This window comes from Esox lucius, chromosome 10, assembly GCF_011004845.1.
Source record: "Esox lucius isolate fEsoLuc1 chromosome 10, fEsoLuc1.pri, whole genome shotgun sequence".
Lineage (NCBI taxonomy): Eukaryota > Metazoa > Chordata > Actinopteri > Esociformes > Esocidae > Esox > Esox lucius.
The window spans coordinates 945165-966079 of NC_047578.1; the positions used below are offsets into that span (position 1 = coordinate 945165).

Here is a 20915-nt window from a genome sequence, read left to right on the forward strand (position 1 = left end):
ATTCCTTTAATCATGTATGCAGACCACGGCACGGGAGGCCTTTGTCTCACACACACACACACACACACACCTCGCGGGCGGAGGGGGCGTGTCTTCTGGCTGTGCATCAGGGTGAACCGCGTGTCTGAGTCTCCGTAACCAGGGCAACGATGAAACTGAATGACTGACAACACGCCTGTCATTCTGATGTAATACTTCTCCACGAAAATAGTGGACATTAAACTTCCCGAAGTTGCCATGGGAAAGTACAAAATTAAATCAGAAGTTGTTGGATAACAGATAACTTTGTGGTTGAAAGAAAACAAAGCCCACTGTGTTTTTTGCAAGAAGTCTTTTAAACTTGGCACATTTATGGGAAATAAATCTGTGGAATCGCAAATGAAGTGTGAGAAACACAAAAACTACAAAAACATTGCGAAAAGCCTCCAACAAACACCTGGCATTTTTTGTTTGGTCTTATTTTGAGACATTGCTGTGGTGTAAAGTTTGTCAGCCCTCAGGAGCCCCTAACAGCCTGGGGCCCCAAGCAGTTGCCTCTTCACAAGCTACACGTCTGGTACTGTGGATCTGAATCTACAGCGTGTGTAGTCTGCAGCCCAATAAGCATGTTTTGGGAATTACTGGAAAATGACTGGCATATCATAACTTTGCGCTTCACATGTGCGTAGTGAACCATAGGGGGCGTACTGAACGGTTCAATAACATACTGTGTATAGTTGCATCCCTAGTATCTATATATATTATATACATACAGCAATTTAACTCTGTTATTTCTAGTGTAATTATTTGGTTTTGAGTTGAAGAGCCATGCAGGTTTTTAAAAGAGTAAATTGAAACAATTTGCTTTAAGAGTTTTTATTTTCAAAGTCACCGAAATTTTTCCAGTGTTTTTTCCATTACCTCCATCCAGTGGTTGGCTTGCTGTGACCAATCCCAGCCTTTTTAAATCATCCTCAAAACAGCAGCAACTGCCTTTCGTTAATATAATTAGGCTGGTTAGTCCTTAACCTCCTTTAGTCTGGGACTCCCTGGTCTACAACTAATTAATATGTTAAACAAGTTCTCAAAAATCTGGAATAATTTAAGAAGAATTAGCCTAGACCTTATTTAAATGAAACTTCCCCAAAATGTCATGAATAAATGTGGTTGAAATACCGTCCGTTATCCCCAGGTCAACAGAGTTGCTGTGGTGCTGCCTGGACCAACCCAGGGCTGGCTGGCCCGTGTTCTGGAAGTATGCTTCCTGGTTAGACTCAGTACTGCTTTGAGTCCGAACACTGATCATAGGCTTTGACATACGGGGAGGTAGTGGAGGAGGGCCGCCTTTACGGTGTGGGAAGACTGGAGGCAGTGGGGAGAGAGGCAGAGGCAGAAGGAGGCAGAAGGAAGAAACAAGGGGAGATAATTAGTTGAGTTTGAAAGCTTCATTGTCAAGTACTAAAGAGTGCACAAGAGCTGAAACGGTACACAGTGTGTTATGGAGCCTTTCGTTATGCACGCTACGGTTCCATACGCAACTGAGTTACGATGTGTTCCGTATGTACCGAACCGTGGGCTCACTGGACCATTGTATCCCTAGTGCACATACACAGATTGACAGGTCAAAGTTCAGATGAGAGGGATGATGAAGAACAAGACTGGGCGAGAATGGAGCTAGACAGACAGGAAGATGTGGTGAGGAGAAAAAGCTGGCATCTGTTAAAACCCATCCTCCATTTTACAGACACCTGGTGGAGAGAATGTGATGAGAAGACAGGCAGACAGACGGACACAGAGACAGGCAGACAGAGAGATAGACAGACACAGACAAAGAAACAGACAGACAGGCACAGAGAGAGAGAGAGAGGGAGAGAGAGGGAGAGAGAGGGAGAGAGGGAGAGAGGGAGGGAGGGAGAGAGGGAGAGAGGGAAAGAGAAATACAGGGAGAGAGTGTGACAGACAGAAATAGAGAGGGAGAGAGACAGATTGGGAGGGTAGTTGAGACAGCTCTCTGTGTGTTGGTCCCTCTGAGTTAACTGTACTTTCCTAATAGGAAAATGAAGCCATTTCCTGAAAGGAATATTGTGATGAGACACCGTGAGTACACTACATCCTCTGCACAGGATACACATACAGACAGACGCATATACACACATTTCAGTATTAAATAAAGCATTCTTTTAAATGCTTTGCTCCCCCATCTTAATTTCCTCTTTTCTCAGGAAGATGTGATAAGCTTCATATAAAACAAAGCTTAAGGATGTGTGTGTTTGCCTGTGTGTCTGTGTTGGTCCGACTACTGTATGTTTCTGTGTGTTTGTGTTTGTGTGTGTGTGTGTGAGTGTGTGATGTACTGTATGTGACACTCCACAGCAGCTTTAATAAATCTCAGGGGGATTTGCAGGTCTGAATCAGGAAATAAGACTGACGACAGACACACTGGAGACACAGAGACACACACACACACACACAGACACACACACACAGACACACACAGGCTCATACACACACAAACAGACACACACACACACAGTGGACTCTGGATGACTTTAAAGATAGAAAATTAAAGGGAAAAGGGCGTGAACATGAGAGACAGCAAAATATGGAGAAGAAGAGAAAAAAATGCAGAAGAGAAAGAAAGAATTCAAGCAAGAGATGGAAATAAAGAGGACAACAGTAAAGGATAAAGTGAAAAATATATAATGAGGAAAAGATTAATAAAAGGAGAGATGAATCAAAGGCAAAATAAATTGAAGGAGAATCAAAAGAGGCCGAAGGAAAGAGAAACAAATCTGAAGAAAATAGAAGAATACAGTGAGGGAGAGATGGAAAGATTAAGTGAAGGAGAGCTGGAGGAAGAGATGAAGCGAGTGACAATTGAAGTGAGGGAGAGACGAAGCAAGGGAAAGACGAAGCGTGGGAGAGACGAAGCGTGGGAGAGACAAAGCGAGGGAGAGACGAAGCGAGGGAGAGACGAAGCGTGGGAGAGGCGAAGCGTGGGAGAGATGAAGAGTGGGAGAGACAAAGGGTGGGAGTGACGAAGCGAGGGAGAGACAAAGCGAGGGAGAGATGAAGCGTGGGAGAGACGAAGCGTGGGAGAGACGAAGCGAGGGAGAGATGAAGCGTGGGAGAGACGAAGCGAGGGAGAGACGAAGCGAGGCAGTCAGCGACAAGCCCCTCATGCGCTGTCCAGCTGAGTCTGTATCCAGTCCATAGAAGAAACACTTACAGGACGGTCTGGGCCCATTGGTGAGTTAGGATGTTCGTGTGTAATGCTCTATGTGTTTTCTGAGGTTGTTAGTACATTTTGAGACCAAGGGACAAAATGTCAGGCAGGTCTTCCCTTTGTTTATAAAACACAGAGATCCATATTGTCTCATATTGTCTCAGATTCACCATCATGACCTTTCCATCTCGACTTTAACACCTGACTCAGGTAGAGTAGAAGGGGACACCATGTGTATTCATGTCAGATGAGACAATCCACCTCACGATTCCAACTAGGAGACACACCACAAGTTATGAGGACACGGTCTGAGCTGTCTAGAAATGACATGGTCTAGAATGCAAGGCAGGCTTGAAAGTCTTGGCCATCTTGTTGTTACTGGACTTTTTATACATTTTAGGCACTAGGCTGACAATAAGCACCAACAGTGTTTTTAAAGCAGGACATTTTACCGCAACTGCTTGCAGAGACAATATCGTGTAGTCTGCAGTCTGTTATGTAGTTAGTACTCGTTTGCTAAGTGGACAGTAAATTGACACCAGAGGAACAGTGAGCTGAGGGCTGGCCATGAATATATCGCCTAAAAGATGGTGCCTCCACTCAGGTTTCAGCCTACATTGGCCTTACAATGCATTATTGTACAGTAGGTTCAGGTGTGATCTGAGAGAGATGGGAATTTGGCCATTCACAAGGACTGGCAGCATCGGAAGTAGAGATAGAGGTATGGAGGGAGAGATGGAGACAGATGGAGACAGAGGGAGAGATGGAGAGATGAACAGACTGAGGGAGTGATTGAGGCAAAGGGAGTGATGGATGCAGAGTTATGATGACAATCATGAACATTCCAGTGATCATTATGAAGACAGAGGACATAGATTACACCAGATATGGATAGAGACAGAGAAATAGAGAGACATTATAACAGAGATGGATAGAGACAGAGAAATAGAGAGACATTATAACAGAGATGGATAGAAACAGATAAATAGAGAGACATTATAACAGAGATGGATAGAGACAGAGAAATAGAGAGACATTATAACAGAGATGGATAGAGACAGAGAAATAGAGAGACATTATAACAGAGATGGATAGAGACAGAGAAATAGAGAGAGATTAAACTAGAGATAGATTTAGAGACAGAGAAATTCAGAAAGAGATTACACTGGAGAAAGATAAATACAGAGTTGAAGAGGTGTATGTGTCTGTATGTGTTTATGCATTTATATTCAGAATACTTCAGAGCTAACATTCTACATGAGGCACAGGAGCTCTGGAACACATTAGAGCTAATATTCCAGAAAAGGTACATGAGTTCTGGAATACTTTAGAGCTAGCATTCTAGAAGATGGACAGGAACTCAGGAACACATTAGAGCTACTATTCCAGAAGAGGTACACGAGCTCTGGAATACTTCAGAGCTAGCATTCTAGAAGAGGGACAAGAACTCAGGAACACATTAGAGCTAATATTCCAGAACAGGTACATGAGCTCTGGAATACTTTAGAGCTTGCATTCTAGAAGACGTACTGGAGATCAAGCAGTAAACAATGTGAGAAGAACTTCAGTCTAAATGTTACTAACATTCTCCTTGAGTAAGCAACAGGCTATGGCTCAGTGTGCTAACACAGTCAGGTGTTTCATACCTGATTTACCTAGTACTAGACAAACACACACAAACAGAAACGCACGCACAAACATACTGACAAATACTGGCAAAGACATACACAAATGCACACCCTCACTCACCGGATGCCCCTTTGGTGCCTTGGGGTGTTGACATGGAGAAGACTGACAGGCAGTCGTCATCTTGAGAACAGCCAGCCTGGATGGCACGGACGTAACTATGGGAACGGGTACGGAAGCAACCAGGCAGATCCAGGGCTTCCACAGCCTGGCTCTCCGTCTGACCAAACATGGTCTCACACACTGCCTCAAACTGACGGTTCAGACTGTCACCCAGCTATGGGAGAAAGAGTATGGGTAAGTACACACACACAAAATCACAGGCTGAATGAGTGTGTTTTACCTGTGAGCTGGTCAGAGAACGTGTGTAGCTGCGAGAACGTGCGTGAGTCTTGGGTGTAGTTCGGCTGTTAGCGTAGGAAGGGTTCCATCTACACACTGCTTACACGAGTACCTACATACAAAACAGAGACGAGATAGAACCCTAGTAACCTACATACAAACAGAGACAGATACAACCCCAGTACCTACAGTACATACAAACAGAGACAGATAGAACCCCAGTAACCTACATACAAACATAAACATGACAGAAGGTAGAACACCAGCGTCTACATGAACATGACATACGTAGAACACCTGTGTCTACATAACATGACAGAGGTAGAACCAACCAGCGTCTACATGAAGCATGACATACGTAGAACACCTGTGTCTACATAAACATGACAGAGGTAGAACACCAGCGTCTACATGAACATGACATACGTAGAACACCTGTGTCTACATAAACATGACAGAGGTAGAACACCAGCGTCTACATGAACATGACATACGTAGAACACCTGTGTCTACATAAACATGACAGAGGTAGAACACCTGTGTCTAACATAAACCATGACAGAGGTAGAACACCAGCGTCTACATGAACATGACATACGTAGAACACCTGTGTCTACATAAACATGACTGAGGTAGAACACCAGCATCTACATAAACATTTCAGTCATTTAGCTGACACCCTTATCCATAGAGACTGACAGTGGTGAGTGCCCACATGTCCCAGCTGGTCCCCCAGAATTGAATCCACAACCTCTGGCATTGCAAATGCCATGCGCTACCAAATGAGCTACAAGGGACAATAGGTTTGTCTAATACGTGTAATACTAGGTTTGTCCAGCTGCTGCATGTGTCCATGGTGACTATTATACTGGAACCTCCTGCCTCTGTGACTGGAATGGCAGATAGGAGGTGGAGCTGCAACTTAAACAGGTTATTTTCAGTATGCATGCAGACACTTTCCAGTTCTATTGGTATTGAAGGGGCACTGTGTGGAGTCCTGCCTCTAACATTTACAAGACTGAATTTAAACAATGACACAACTCTGTCTCGTATTCCGTATCAAACAAGACCAGAATAGTATTATCTAGTCCAGGGTGGTTTAGGGTGGGGGATAGTATTATCTAGTCCAGGGTGGTTTAGGGTGGGGGATAGTATTATCTAGTCCAGGGTGGTTTAGGGTGGGGGATAGTATTATCTAGTCCAGGGTGGTTTAGGGTGGGGGATAGTATTATCTAGTCAAGGGTGGTTAGGGTGGGGGATAGTATTATCTAGTCCAGGGTGGTTTAGGGTGGGGGATAGTATTATCTAGTCCAGGGTGGTTTAGGGTGGGGGATAGTATTATCTAGTCCAGGGTGGTTTAGGGTGGGGGATAGTATTATCTAGTCCAGGGTGGTTTAGGGTGGGGGGATAGTATTATCTAGTCCAGGGTGGTTTAGGGTGGGGGATAGTATTATCTAGTCCAGGGTGGTTTAGGGTGGGGATAGTATTATCTAGTCCAGGGTGGTTTAGGGTGGGGGATAGTATTATCTAGTCCAGGTGGTTTAGGGTGGGGGATAGTATTATCTAGTCCAGGGTGGTTTAGGGTGGGGGATAGTATTATCTAGGTCCAGGGTGGTTTAGGGTGGGGGGATAGTATTATCTAGTCCAGGGTGGTTTAGGGTGGGGGATAGTATTATCTAGTCCAGGTGGTTTAGGGTGGGGGATAGTATTATCTAGTCCAGGGTGGTTTAGGGTGGGGGATAGTATTATCTAGTCCAGGGTGGTTTAGGGTGGGGGATAGTATTATCTAGTCCAGGTGGTTTAGGGTGGGGGGGTAGTATTATCTAGTCCAGGGTGGTTTAGGGTGGGGGATAGTATTATCTAGTCCAGGGTGGTTTAGGGTGGGGGATAGTATTATCTAGTCCAGGGTGGTTTAGGGGTGGGGGATAGTATTATCTAGTCCAGGGTGGTTTAGGGTGGGGGATAGTATTATCTAGTCCAGGGTGGTTTAGGGTGGGGGATAGTATTATCTAGTCCAGGGTGGTTTAGGGTGGGGGATAGTATTATCTAGTCCAGGGTGGTTTAGGGTCTGTGGGGGATAGTATTATCTAGTCCAGGGTGGTTTAGGGTGGGGGATAGTATTATCTAGTCCAGGGTGTTTTAGGGTTGGTGGGGGATAGTATTATCTAGTCCAGGGTGTTTTAGGGTCTGTGGGGGATGGTATAGTGAGTGTCTAAAGTGAGTATGAGGTGACATGATAATGCAAACTAATAGACAGACTGGAGAAAAAGTTTGAATAGGAAATATCTCAGGCACTCTCAATCATTTTGTAGAAAATATATTTTAATATTAACTTAAAACATTAACTGCAGATGTCTTCCAGTCATTCATGCTTGTATTTAGACTAGTAGCAAAGTAGTAAAAGTAGTAAAAATCTTACCTATGGCCCCATTAAGCCACACCTTACCACTTACTGTAACCCTAACCATTTGTAACAAATACTTAATATAATTACCCCAAACTCTAACCTTGACGCCTAACTCAAACCATAACATCAAACTCTAACCTTGACGCCTAACTCAAACCATAACATCAAACTCTAACCTTGACACCAAACGAACACTAACACTAAACCTACACCATTTGCATCCAGAGCCAATTCAATAATAACTTTCCTTATAGACATCTGCCATCTCCCTTGGAAAGATGCCATCTACTAACGTGAGACCATGAGATGTGTTTGCATCATTATACATGATTTCATGTACTATTACACCAATGTTCTATATAAGTGATATACTCCTCTGTCATTCCCATTGCCCATGTCTCTCTCTCGCCCTCTTACTTGGTGCTGGAAGATCTCTGGTCCATACTGACAGAACGTCTGAAGGCCTCTCTCTGGGCCAAGATGGTGGTTTTAGGGGAGGTTTTAGGGCTGGGCATCTGAGTCTTGGCTGTCATCGTCCCCCATGGCCTTCATGTAGCTGCCGCTACGCATTCGTCGGCAAGGGATCTCACCTCCGCTGTCAGGGCTGCCCCACTCAACCCCATCTGATGGCACCTAGACACACACACACAGACGGATGTTAGCACACACACACACACACACCACACAAACACACACTCAGAAACAAACATATTGACATTGTGACAAGAGTGTGACTCTTTTAAATCATGCACACATTAGACTCAAATTATTACACATTCAAATCTATCTAAATGATATTATTATTCATTCAAATCTAGCTAAATAATATTATTATACATACTAACATTGCTAAATAGTTTTCTTATTCATCCCAATCTAGCTAAAAAATATCATTATACAACCCAATCTAGCTCAATAATATTTCTGCTTTACTACTTAGAAGTCTTATTTACCAAGAAGAAGTCCAGACAAAGGAAAGTGGATGAAAGTGTGTCTAACCTTTCTGTTGACTTAAAGGGGAAGTTCACCTGCATTTACATTTCTGTAATTTATCCCTAAAAATGTGTCTAAGCACATTATTAACTCTTCCAAAAACACTCCAACACATATTACCATGTTATCTTATTCTGGATAACTTCTCTGCACTCAATTTTATTTTATTTTATTTCTGTTGTTGCAAAGAGCATCCCTCGTGGCACGGTTAGGAAATAAATCTAAAATTGAGACACATTATCCAGAACGATATTTCAGTGTAATATGTACTTATGCAGTATTTCAGAAAATGGTATAACATTGACACATTATCATAATGTATTTTAGTCAGTGGTAAGCAATGAATAAGCAAAAATGTGACAACAGATTTTCTCTTTAACAGAATTTAAAAGAAAAGATCTGGTGGAATCAACTACACAGAAAAAGCAAAAGAGGGCCATGTTAAAATGGAGAACTTTTCCTTTAAGATGAAACTTCTATCCAATTACACCAAGAAGGAATGAGGTGGAATAAATTAACAGTGTTAATTTCACCACAGTGTTAACTAGTTAGTCAGTCTAGCTGCTGTGAATGTGTACACACAGACACACACACACACACATGCTGCATTGCAGAGAACACAGGTCAGTTACGTGGGAAAGGAAGTGCTCAAGGATAATTACAGGGAGAGAATGTGTGTGTGTGTGTGTGTGTGCGTGCGTGTGTGTGCGTGGGTGCGCATGTGTGCGTGTGTGCGTGTCTGTGTGTGTGTACAGGCTGGATGATATGGGCAATTATAAATCAATATATTGACACAAAATATGCATATGATAATAATGTACATGTTAATAATGATGACATAATCCAACAAAATGCTTTTCAAACAGTTAAACTGGTTTTCAAATATTTTGTAGGGCTCCTTTACTGTTTGATTCAGTTTATGTATTTCAGTTTTCACAGACACAATCATTTGATGTTCCAAGACTACAAATCCCATCAGGAGACAACTTCTGGAAGACACAGGCGGAAGGAAGGAAGGAAGGAAGGAAGGAGGAAGGAAGGAAGGAAGGAATGAAGGAAGAAGAAAGGAGATAAGAGGACAACTATTTTTTTTTTTTTTTTTTTGTTCTGTAGTGCAGGTAATTACAATCTAGACCATTGGATTGATAATCATAATAACATCCCAATGATCATGATCATGCTATGATGATCATGATAATGTTTTGATGATAATTTTAATATCCTGAAGATCAAGATGTCTGATGATCATGATAATGTTCTGTTTATTGCATCTCAGCTTCTGCACATACCTTAGAATTAATTATTATTTAATGTTTTGCTACTATATAAGAAATGTAAAAAACTTTCTAAACCAATAATAGCTGTTTTAGTTAAGATGCTTTAGGTAGCGTAATATGTTTCTTAATGGTAATATGCTCTGGCAGGGTTCCAACAGGATTACCATATCACCTGCATCCTGCTTCCAGAACGACAGCCACGGCTGGAAAGGTTAACATGCCCAACTACCTAAAGTACTCAACACAGACATTTTAATGAAGGGCATATTAAAGTGGAATAACAACAAATATATTTATGACCTTTGAGAAGTACTAAATATTTGTCATTATTTCTCCTTTTAGTCCAAGAAACATTAGATCTGTTTAGAAAAAGTATTTCACATAACATTATGGATCAATTCATTAACGCAGAAGCAGTGGAGCATTCTGGGAAATATGAGAATGTTGGGCGTGGTTCAAAGCAGGTTCAGGTTGGGTGTCTATAAAAGCATGTGACAACAGCTAATGTAAAAAGGGCTTCATAAAATAAATGTGATTAATTGATGTGCATAAGTTTCAAGCTCCTGTATTCATCAAAATTAAGGCCTTATAAAACCCACATGCTGTTGTGTTAAATAAATTAAAATATAAATACTTCTTCAGGACCAAACAATTATGAATTCAACATAACATCTTTATCACATTTTATACAGTTATTGGTAATATTGCAGATTCAGCACTGGTTCCAGTTGATATATATTTAATACTTTACCAGTAATAATTTAACACTGGTTCCAGTGTGTGTATGATTCTTTAACACTGTGTTTATTTAAAACAGGTTCCAGCACATATCTGATTTGTTAATACCGAGTGGATTTAACACAAGTTTTAGTGTATATCTGATTCTAACACTGTGTTTATTTAACACTGGTTCCAGTGTATATCTGATTCAAACACTGTGTTTATTTAACACTGGTTCCAGTGTATATCTGATTCAAACACTGTGTTTATTTAACACTGGTTCCAGTGTATGTCTGATTCAAACACTGTTTATTTAACACTGGTTCCAGTGTATATCTGATTCTAACACTGTGTTTATTTAACACTGGTTCCAGTGTATATCTGATTCTAACACTGGGTTTATTTAACACTGGTTCCAGTGTATGTCTGATTCTAACACTGTGTTTATTTAACACTGGTTCCAGTGTATATCTGATTCTAACACTATGTTTATTTAACACGGTGGGATTTGCTGTGTACTTTGCAGGTGTCAAAGACACCTGAGGATATCAGCTGGAGCGCCATGAGCTCAGAAACCTTGACTGTGGTGCTCAGTGTGATGCTACAAAACAGCGTCTTGGACTGCAGTGCCACCTGGGAGGCCCTGGCATGTTTTGTACTCGACATTAAATCAGCCTTTTTACGTGCCTGAATACAGTTCCCACATTAGCCTCATCAACAACGGCTATACAAGGTGCGAGACAATTGCCAGATGGGGGCATTCCCGCATTATCTCTTTAAAAAACAAGATGTGGTATTCCCTCATTATCTCTTTAAAAAACAAGATGTGGTATTCCCTCATACCCTCTTTAAAAAGGAGTGTATGAATCATCCTGTTGTTTATGTCAAAGGCTTCAACAGGCCGTCTGGACTCTCTGAGTCAGATTTGATAGAGCCTGTGTGACAGAAGTGGTGGCGTATGTGCAACCCAGAAAGTGTTCTCTACCATCCCCACAACGTTAGAGGCGGGACGCATGACACCAACAATGTGTACAGCAACACAATAAACTATATTATTATTATTATATAATCATTTAATCGCCCAGCCATACTGAGTGTGTGTGTGTGTTTGTGTATGACAGTGTGTGTGGGTGTGTGTTCCAGTGTGTGTGTGTGAGAAAGGGACAGAAGGAGATATGAAGACTTACAGATAGAGAGAAGCTCTGACAGCTTGAGAAACACTGATACAGAAAAAGAAAGAAAGCGTGAGCAAGAAGCAGACAGAAAAGCACACACACATACACACACACACACCAAGTCAGTGGATTCCCCAGCTGTGTTTACATTAAAGGTCATCATATTATAGACATGATCTTCTCTCTCTTCCTCCGTCTCCCCTGCTCTCAACCTCATTCTCTCTTCCTCCGTCTCCCCTGCTCTCAACCTCATTCTCTCTCCCTCCATCTCCCCTGCTCGCAACCTCATTCTCTCTTCCTCCATCTCCCCTGCTCTCAACCTCATTCTCTCTTCCTCCGTCTCCCCTGCTCTCTACCTCATTCTCTCTTCCTCCATCTCCCCTGCTCTCTACCTCATTCTCTCTTCCTCCATCTCCCCTGCTCTCAACCTCATTCTCTCTTCCTCCATCTCCCCTGCTCTCTACCTCAATCTCTCTTCCTCCCCCATTCATATCTTTCTGGTTGTTCAGACTCTTACTAGACAAGCGTTCCAGACAAGCATTCATTGCCTGCAAAGGATTCTCGACAAAGTATAAAACATTACCATTTCATTTATGATTGTGTATAAAAATGGTTGTAATTCCTAAACGTTTCATATGATATTTTGGTTCAATCTTTGAATTAAAGCTGAAAGTCTGCACAATTGCACCTGGTTGTTTCATTTTAAATACATTGTGGTGGCGTACAGAGACAAAATTATGAAAATCGTCTCAATGTCAAAATATTTTCAGACCTAACTGTATAGACAGACACACTGAGAGACAGACTGACAGACAGACTCACAGACAGACAGACAGACTGCAGCACTGACAGACTGACAGACAGACTGAAAGACAGACTGACAGACACACTGAGAGACAGACAGACAGACAGACAGACAGACAGACTGACAGACAGACAGACAGACTGCAGCACTGACAGACTGACAGACACACTGAGAGACAGACTGACAGACTGACAGACAGACTCAAAGACAGACAGACAGACTGCAGCACTGACAGACTGACAGACACACTGAGAGACAGACTGACAGACAGACTGACAGACAGACACACTGAGAGACAGGCTGACAGACAGACTGACAGACAGACTGACAGACAGACTGAAGGTAGATATTAATAGATTTCAAAAAATGTGCAAATCTCTTTCTTTGCCTCTGAGAGCTCCACCAAAGACTTTCACCTAATCTCTCTTTCACAATATGTAGTCTAAGTCCTCCCAATCCCCTCTGTCTTCATTGTATAGTTGTTGTTTGGGCATCCAGGTAGCAACAGTGTAGATTTATTTTATATAGTCATCTATCACAAAAAACTGAAAAAAAATATATAGTGACCTCTGAGATTCTTAGTGCCTATTAACTAGTTGTGCCATCATCCTTGCAGCATCATCTGCCATTTGTCTGTTTCACAATAATCCCTACCTTGCAAAAGGTTATGACTGTTTTCTGACTTTTGAAGTAATTCATTTGTTAATGTCTAGGATTCTGGGTTACTTTGTGCCGAGTAAAATTGTATAACCCCTCCCAGGGACCCTCACACAACAGTAATCTCTAACAGAGGTCTCTCATTCTGGGGCTCGAGGGAGTTTCAGTGGCCCTTGTCTCTGGAGCTCTGGTTCCAATAGTATATGATGAGTACTGTGCCCTTTCATGTCACCATGTAAATGATGATGTGCGAAGAGAGATGAGGAAACATATAGAACGGAGCAGGGTGTTCTGTGGAGTTCAATTCCAGATTTGTGTTTATACAAAACACTGCCTGCTTTCTGTAATCCTGCTGCTTCCCACTTTCAGATTGTGGGGAGGCCAAAAGCACAACAGATGATGTATCCCAGAATATCTGTCACAAATTCTACCCCTTTGGGAGTTTTTAGTTCCCTACTTCCCAGCAGAGGGCCATTTAGGGCACATGTCATGTGACATATCTAGGTATCTGATCATTGTTACATTGTAATTACATGTATTACCCATATCTGACTGACCTGAAACAGTCCATATCTGACTGACCTGAAACAGTCCATATCTGACTAACCTGAAACAGTCCATATCTGACCAACCTGAAACAGTCCATATCTGACCAACCTGAAACAGTCCATATCTGACCAACCTGAAACAATCCATATCTGACTGACCTGAAACAGTCCATATCTGACTGACCTGAAACAGTCCATATCTGACTAACCTGAAACAGTCCATATCTGACCAACCTGAAACAGTCCATATCTGACCAACCTGAAACAGTCCATATCTGACCAACCTGAAACAGTCCATATCTGACCAACCTGAAACAGTCCATATCTGACTGACCTGAAACAGTCATATCTGACTGACCTGAACAGTCCATATCTGACCAACCTGAAACAGTCCATATCTGACTGACCTGAAACAATCCATATCTGACCAACCTGAAACAGTCCATATCTGACTGACCTGAAACAGTCCATATCTGACTAACCTGAAACAGTCCATATCTGACTAACCTGAAACAGTCCATATCTGACTAACCTGAAACAGTCCATATCTGACTAACCTGAAACAGTCCATATCTGACTAACCTGAAACAGTCCATATCTGACTAACCTGAAACAGTCCATATCTGACTAACCTGAAACAGTCCATATCTGACTAACCTGAAACAGTCCATATCTGACTAACCTGAAACAGTCCATATATGTTTATCCTGAAACAGTCCATATCTAACTGACCTGAAACAGTCCATATCTGACTAACCTGAAACAGTCCATATCTGTTTATCCTGAAACAGTCCATCCGACTAACCTGAAACTGTCTTATTATAAGATTATTGTGTTTGGCAGCAAAAATAAAATAACAGTATTAGTAAAGAGCTGGATTCTCTGGCCCTTAAAACCAGGGATCAAGTGCGTAATCTTGGTGTTCTGATAGACTCAGACCTCACATTTAACAGCCATATCAAAGCGGTCACCAAAACAGCATTCTATCATCTAAAAGATATAGCCAGAATCAAAGGCTTGGTGCCCCAAAAAGACCAAAAGAAGCTCATCCATTCTTTTATCTCTAGTAGGGTTGACTACTGTAATTTCCTCTTAACTGGACTCCCCAAAAAAGACTGTAAAACAGCTGCAGCTCATTCAGAATGCTGCTGCTAGAATGTTAACTAGGACCAAGAGAACAGAGCACATCACCTCTGGTTCTTAATCTTTGCATTGGCTTCCAGTCAGTTACAGAATAGACTTTAAGGTGGTGCTTTTAGTTTGTAAATATCTGAATGGTTTAGGACCCGAATACATTTCTGAGATGTGTGAAGAATATAAACCAAGCAGGGCTCTTAGATCCATGAACACAGGTCAGCTAGTAGAGCCCAGAGTCCAAACTAAACATGGAGAAGCTGCGTTTAGCACTTATGCTGTACACAACTGAAATAAACTACCAGAAGATCTTAGACGTGCCCCAAACGTATACATTTTTAAATCCAGGTTAAAAACACTTCAAGTGCCTATGACTTAACCACACTGTTTAGCCTTACAGCTTTTGTAGCTTCCTATGATTTTATCATGTTTTTATTCTTTTTATATCTTTTTATTCAATGTTTTCTTATTTAGATGTTTTTTTGATGTTTTCATTTGAGTATTTGTTTTTATGCTATTGTATTTAAAAAAAAAAAAAACTTTGTAAAGCACATTGAATTGCTTCTATGTATGAATTGTGCTATATAAATAAACTTGCGTGCTTGCTAAGACTAACCTGAAACAGTCCATATCTGACTAACTTGAAACAGTTCATACCTGTTTATTCTAAAACAGTCCATCTGACTAACCTGAAACAGTCAATATCTGTTTAATCTGAAATAGTCCATCTAAGACTAACCTGAAACTGTCCATATCTGACTATTCCAAAGTAGCAACTCTTTGGATGTGGCTGGGAATACTATTTTCCCTCATTTTAAAATATGAGATGTGACTCCAGTTACATCAATCAGTATATAACCTGTGTGGATTTTAATAATCTGTCTGTCAGTCATCTGATGACTGTCTTCCAGTTCCAACTGTCGGGCAGTCTGTTGTGATTGGTCTATCAGACTGTCGGGCAGTCTGTTGTGATTGGTCTATCAGACTGTCGGGCAGTCTGTTGTGATTGGTCTATCAGACTGTCGGGCAGTCTGTTGTGATTGGTCTGACTCTGTCTGTTTTTTGGAATGGGTCTGTCCTTCTGTCTATCAGTCTATTGCAATTCATCCGTCTGTCAAGACACAGAAAAACCATCACACCAACAAACCTACAAAGACCAACATAAACCTCCTCCACCCCCCTCCACCCCCCTCCACCCCCCTCCACCCCCCTCCACCCACCAACCTGTAGGTAGTGGAACGTTCTCTCCTTCAGCTTGCTCTCCAGTGGTACCATGGCCTTGTCGAAACCTCCCCCTCCTCCCCTGACAGATGACGGATACACCTCCCTGGCCTGGCTGACTGTCATGGCCGACCATGTGCTCCTCTTGAGAGAGTGGTGCCCTGCGCCTCCATGGTGCCCTGCGCCTCCTCCCCCGTCTGCCCCCGTCAGGGCCAGAGTGGTACAGGCCATGCACTCACCCTGCCCGAGCCCGGACGGAAGGCTGCCCTGCTTGGGCAACTTGTTCACGGCCAGCTCCTGGATGGCAGCGTCCAGACTGTCGTGTCCCGCAGGGAACGCCCCTCTCCCTGAGTTGCCCCCGGTCACCAGGAAGCTGCTATCACTGTCCAGGTTGTCGTCGGAGCTCCACCACCCTGCTGTACGGCTGCGGTGGCGCCGGATGGAGGACTCGTGGCGCCCGTCCCCGCTCTTGGAGCGTTCGCGAGACTTGCTGCGCCTGGCTGAGCGTGACTGGTGCCCGGAGCTGTGGTGCCCTCCTCCCTCCTCCCCGCCGCTCCGGTGCCCCCCTCTCTCCCGAAACTCCCCCCCTCCGCGTGTAGCGCTGAACTCCCTCTTGGACGGCGCCTCCAGGGAGTGGGACTTGGCGAAGAGTCTCTGGACAGAGTGGACAAGGTGGCGGATGCGGGAGGGGCTCTCGCTGCGCTGCTCCGCCCCGCTGGGCGTCCTCTGGTACTGCAGCGTATGGAAGCCATCCGGGTGGAAGGGATGCTGCTTCTCAAACTGGTCCAGGAGGTTGGGGGGGATGCGGTGCATCTTACCCCCATGCCCCCCTGCCGCGGACAGGCACTCCTCACAGGATGGCTGGGGTGGGTGCAGGCTGGGATGTGACCGCGGGAAGGTGCCCCCCCCGGAGTGGGCATGGGAGGGGTGCGAGCGGTGCTCCGCTGCTAAAGGCTCAGGGGGACCTCCAGGGGGGTAGTAGGGCTGCCCCACTCCGTCGTAGTGTTCAGAGGGGTAGCGGTGGTACTCCCGAACAGGGCCAGGGTCAGTGTCGTCGGCCGTGCACTGGCATGGTCCCGACGGGGGGTGTGGGTGCCCCCCTCCAGAGGACTGCTGGGACAGGCTGGCGTGGTGGCCTTTCATGGAGGAGACCGGGGGGCCATGGGGGGCCGCCCGGGCCGAGAGGGGGCGCTGTGGGCGCGACAGGGCTGCGCCTTACTCACCTGGCAGGGAGTCAGAGAGAGGGAGAAAGGGAGAGAGGCAGAAAGATATGCAAACATTTGGTTAGATTATAAATTCAAATGTACTGAGAGAAAGGAAACTATAAAATGTAATCAACAGATGTCTGATGTCTTAAAGTAAATGCGCTTTTCCTGAGTAAAATGTTTATTGAGTTTGTTTCCTAATTTTCCAAAAAATCTATTAAATAAATATCATGACAATTGTAAAGAGCAAGAATATAACAAATGTATCTTTGTTAAATTTAAAGGATGTCTTCCATCTGTGACGATGACTCACTGCAAAGAACTGGCGTGGTAGAATCATCACACTGCTAAGAACTGGCGTAATACAATTAACACACTGCAATAAACTGGCATAATACAATCCAAACACTGCAAATAACTGGCGTGATACAATCATCACACTGCATCTCACCTTCCTTCCTTCCCTTTCAGTCTTTTTCCTTCCCTCAATTTTCCTTGTAAAAGTTCTAATATCAAACATCCGAATTAATTACAAATGTGAGACTACGTACCGGATAATGGAGACTACGTACCGGATACACTCTTTCTAGGGCAAATTAGCCATCAAATCCTGCTCTGATTTTGGTTGATTCTTTCCAGTGTGTCAAATAGTTATCTTAAACACTCTCTCAGTCCATGTTTACTGTTCTCTCCCTACCTTTCGCAACCTGACCATCACAAACAAAACCTATTGCAATAAGAAAGACATATAAATAGTACAATACCTAACACTATTTTGCAAAGATCTTATCATAACCAAAACATTTGGATCCAGTCATCAACATTTGTTATCCCCATGAATAGTGAGCATCTATATATCACCATCACTACTACTGTGGATGGTGTGTGTGCTGACAGACAGACAGAAATGTCAATGTGGAGAAAGAGATGGAGGAAGACAGAGGAAGAGAGGAATGTAAATCTGAAGAGAGATAGAGGAAGACGTGAATGTCACTGTGGAGACAGAGATAGACAAGAATGTGGAGAGAAAGAGGCAAAATGGAAATGGGGAGAGAGAGGGAGAGAGATGGAGAGAGATGGAGAGAGGAATGGGGAGAAAGAGGGAGAGAGAGGGAGAGAGAGGGAGAGGGAGGGAGGGAGAGGGAGAGAGAGAATGGAGAGAGGGTTGTGCTGATTGGATAATCATTAATAGTGTGACCTGTCCAGTCTTGATTGGCTGAATGAGGCTCACAACTCAGAAAGTAATATGAGATTCATCCGTGTCATTGGTCCAAAGTGACAACAGGCCTCTGTCACACACACAAACAAACACACACACACACAGACACACAAACACACACACACACAAACACACACACACACACACACACACACACAAACAAACACACACACACACAGACTTAAGCAAGCAGAAGTACTGCTCATGTCGAAGTGTTGATTTCATCTTGCACGGTTTGTTGTGCTGCTTTTGTACTGAAGTGTATCTTCATTTGAATACGATAATACTTCAGAGTATAGCTGATCTACAATGCCGACCCTAATTGGTTATCAATAAGTTAGATGAAAAAGACAGGCTACTGTTGGATAGTTGTTTGTTTCAATACTTCAGGTTCCATTTCAACTATTGTTATAGAAGCCAGCTATGTTTTACCACTGCATATTCCTCCCTTTCAGTCTCTTTATTGTACAGATTCATAAAACAAACAGTTGCAATATGATAAATATAACTTAATTTTATATCCTGCATTTTGTCTAAGAATAATTGTTACCTAATTCAGGGACTGACAGTTGATTTACAACTATGATTAAGAAACAACTATTGAGAAACATACTACATTTCAAATGAAGACACTCACCAACCGTGTTTTTGGCAGTCAGGGTGTCTGAATAGAAACCAGGTAGAGCTCTGTGTGTCTATCCAGTCTCTGCAGTAGGACTACACTAAGTGTCTGTACGAGTATGTCTTACTGCTTTTGTGTCTGTACGAGTATGTCTTACTGCTTTAGTGTCTGTACGAGTATGTCTTACTGCTTTAGTGTCTGTACGAGTATGTCTTACTGCTTTAGTGTCTGTACGAGTATGTCTTCATGCTTTAGTGTCTGTACGAGTATGTCTTACTGCTTTTGTGTCTGTACGAGTATGTCTTACTGCTTTAGCGTCTGTACGAGTATGTCTTAATGTTTTAGTGTTTGTACGAGTATGTCTTACTGCTTTAGTGTCTGTACGAGTATGTCTTACTGCTTTAGTGTCTGTACGAGTATGTCTTAATGCTTTAGTGTCTGTACGAGTATGTCGTAATGCTTTAGTGTTGGTACGAGTATGTCTTAATGCTTTAGTGTTTGTACGAGTACGTCTTACTGCTTTAGTGTCTGTACGAGTATGTCTTACTGCTTTAGTGTCTGTACGAGTATGTCTTAATGCTTTAGTGTCTGTACGAGTATGTCTTAATACTGTAGTGTCTGTACGAGTATGTCTTACTGCTTTAGTGTCTGTACGAGTATGTCTTACTGCTTTAGTGTCTGTACGAGTATGTCTTACTGCTTTAGCGCCTGTACGAGTATGTCTTAATGCTTTAGTGTTTGTACGAGTATGTCTTACTGCTTTAGTGTCTGTACGAGTATGTCTTACTGCTTTATTGTCTGTACGAGTATGTCTTAATGCTTTAGTGTCTGTACGAGTATGTCTTAATGCTTTAGTGTTGGTACGAGTATGTCTTAATGCTTTAGTGTTTGTACGAGTATGTCTTACTGCTTTAGTGTCTGTACGAGTATGTCTTACTGCTTTAGTGTCTGTACGAGTATGTCTTAATGCTTTAGTGTCTGTACGAGTACGTCTCACTGTTTTAGTGTCTGTACGAGTATGTCTTGATACTGTAGTGTCTGTACGAGTATGTCTTACTGCTTTAGTGTCTGAACGAGTATGTCTTAATGCTTTAGTGTCTGTACGAGTATGTCTTACTGCTTTAGTGTCTGTACGAGTATGTCTTACTGCTTTAGCGCCTGTACGAGTATGTCTTAATGCTTTAGTGTTTGTACGAGTATGTCTTACTGCTTTAGTGTCTGTACGAGTATGTCTTACTGCTTTAGTGTCTGTACGAGTATGTCTTACTGCTTTAGTGTCTGTACGAGTATGTCTTAATGCTTTAGTGTCTGTACGAGTACGTCTCACTGTTTTAGTGTCTGTACGAGTATGTCTTGATACTGTAGTGTCTGTACGAGTATGTCTTACTGCTTTAGTGTCTGTACGAGTATGTCTTAATGCTTTAGTGTCTGTACGAGTACGTCTCACTGTTTTAGTGTCTGTACGAGTATGTCTCACTGCTTTAGCCAGGTATGTTTGTCTGTGCTCTGACTGCCAGGTGAATTATACCTCACTCTGTTTAGAACCACATCCATCTAGACATCTGCCTGCTGGTTAGGATCTGCCAATCAACGGAACAATATACACCTCTCTTAATACACACACACACTAATACACACACACACACACACACACACACACAAGCCCTAATATGTCATCGCAGATGAGAGGAGATGACAA

The 20915-nt window shown here is 42.8% G+C and overlaps 1 protein-coding gene across 1 annotated transcript in view; it reads right to left on the bottom strand.

The window, feature by feature from the left end:
- dlgap3 (discs, large (Drosophila) homolog-associated protein 3) overlaps nt 1–20915 on the bottom strand; it is a 147476-nt gene that overhangs the window by 12544 nt on the left and 114017 nt on the right. Inside the window, 7 exon segments of the mRNA XM_020050502.3 lie at nt 1156–1341; nt 4955–5168; nt 5235–5312; nt 5315–5345; nt 8058–8149; nt 8151–8273; nt 16174–17393. Of these exon segments, the coding sequence (XP_019906061.3) occupies nt 1156–1341; nt 4955–5168; nt 5235–5312; nt 5315–5345; nt 8058–8149; nt 8151–8273; nt 16174–17313 (1864 nt within the window). The 5' untranslated portion in view covers nt 17314–17393.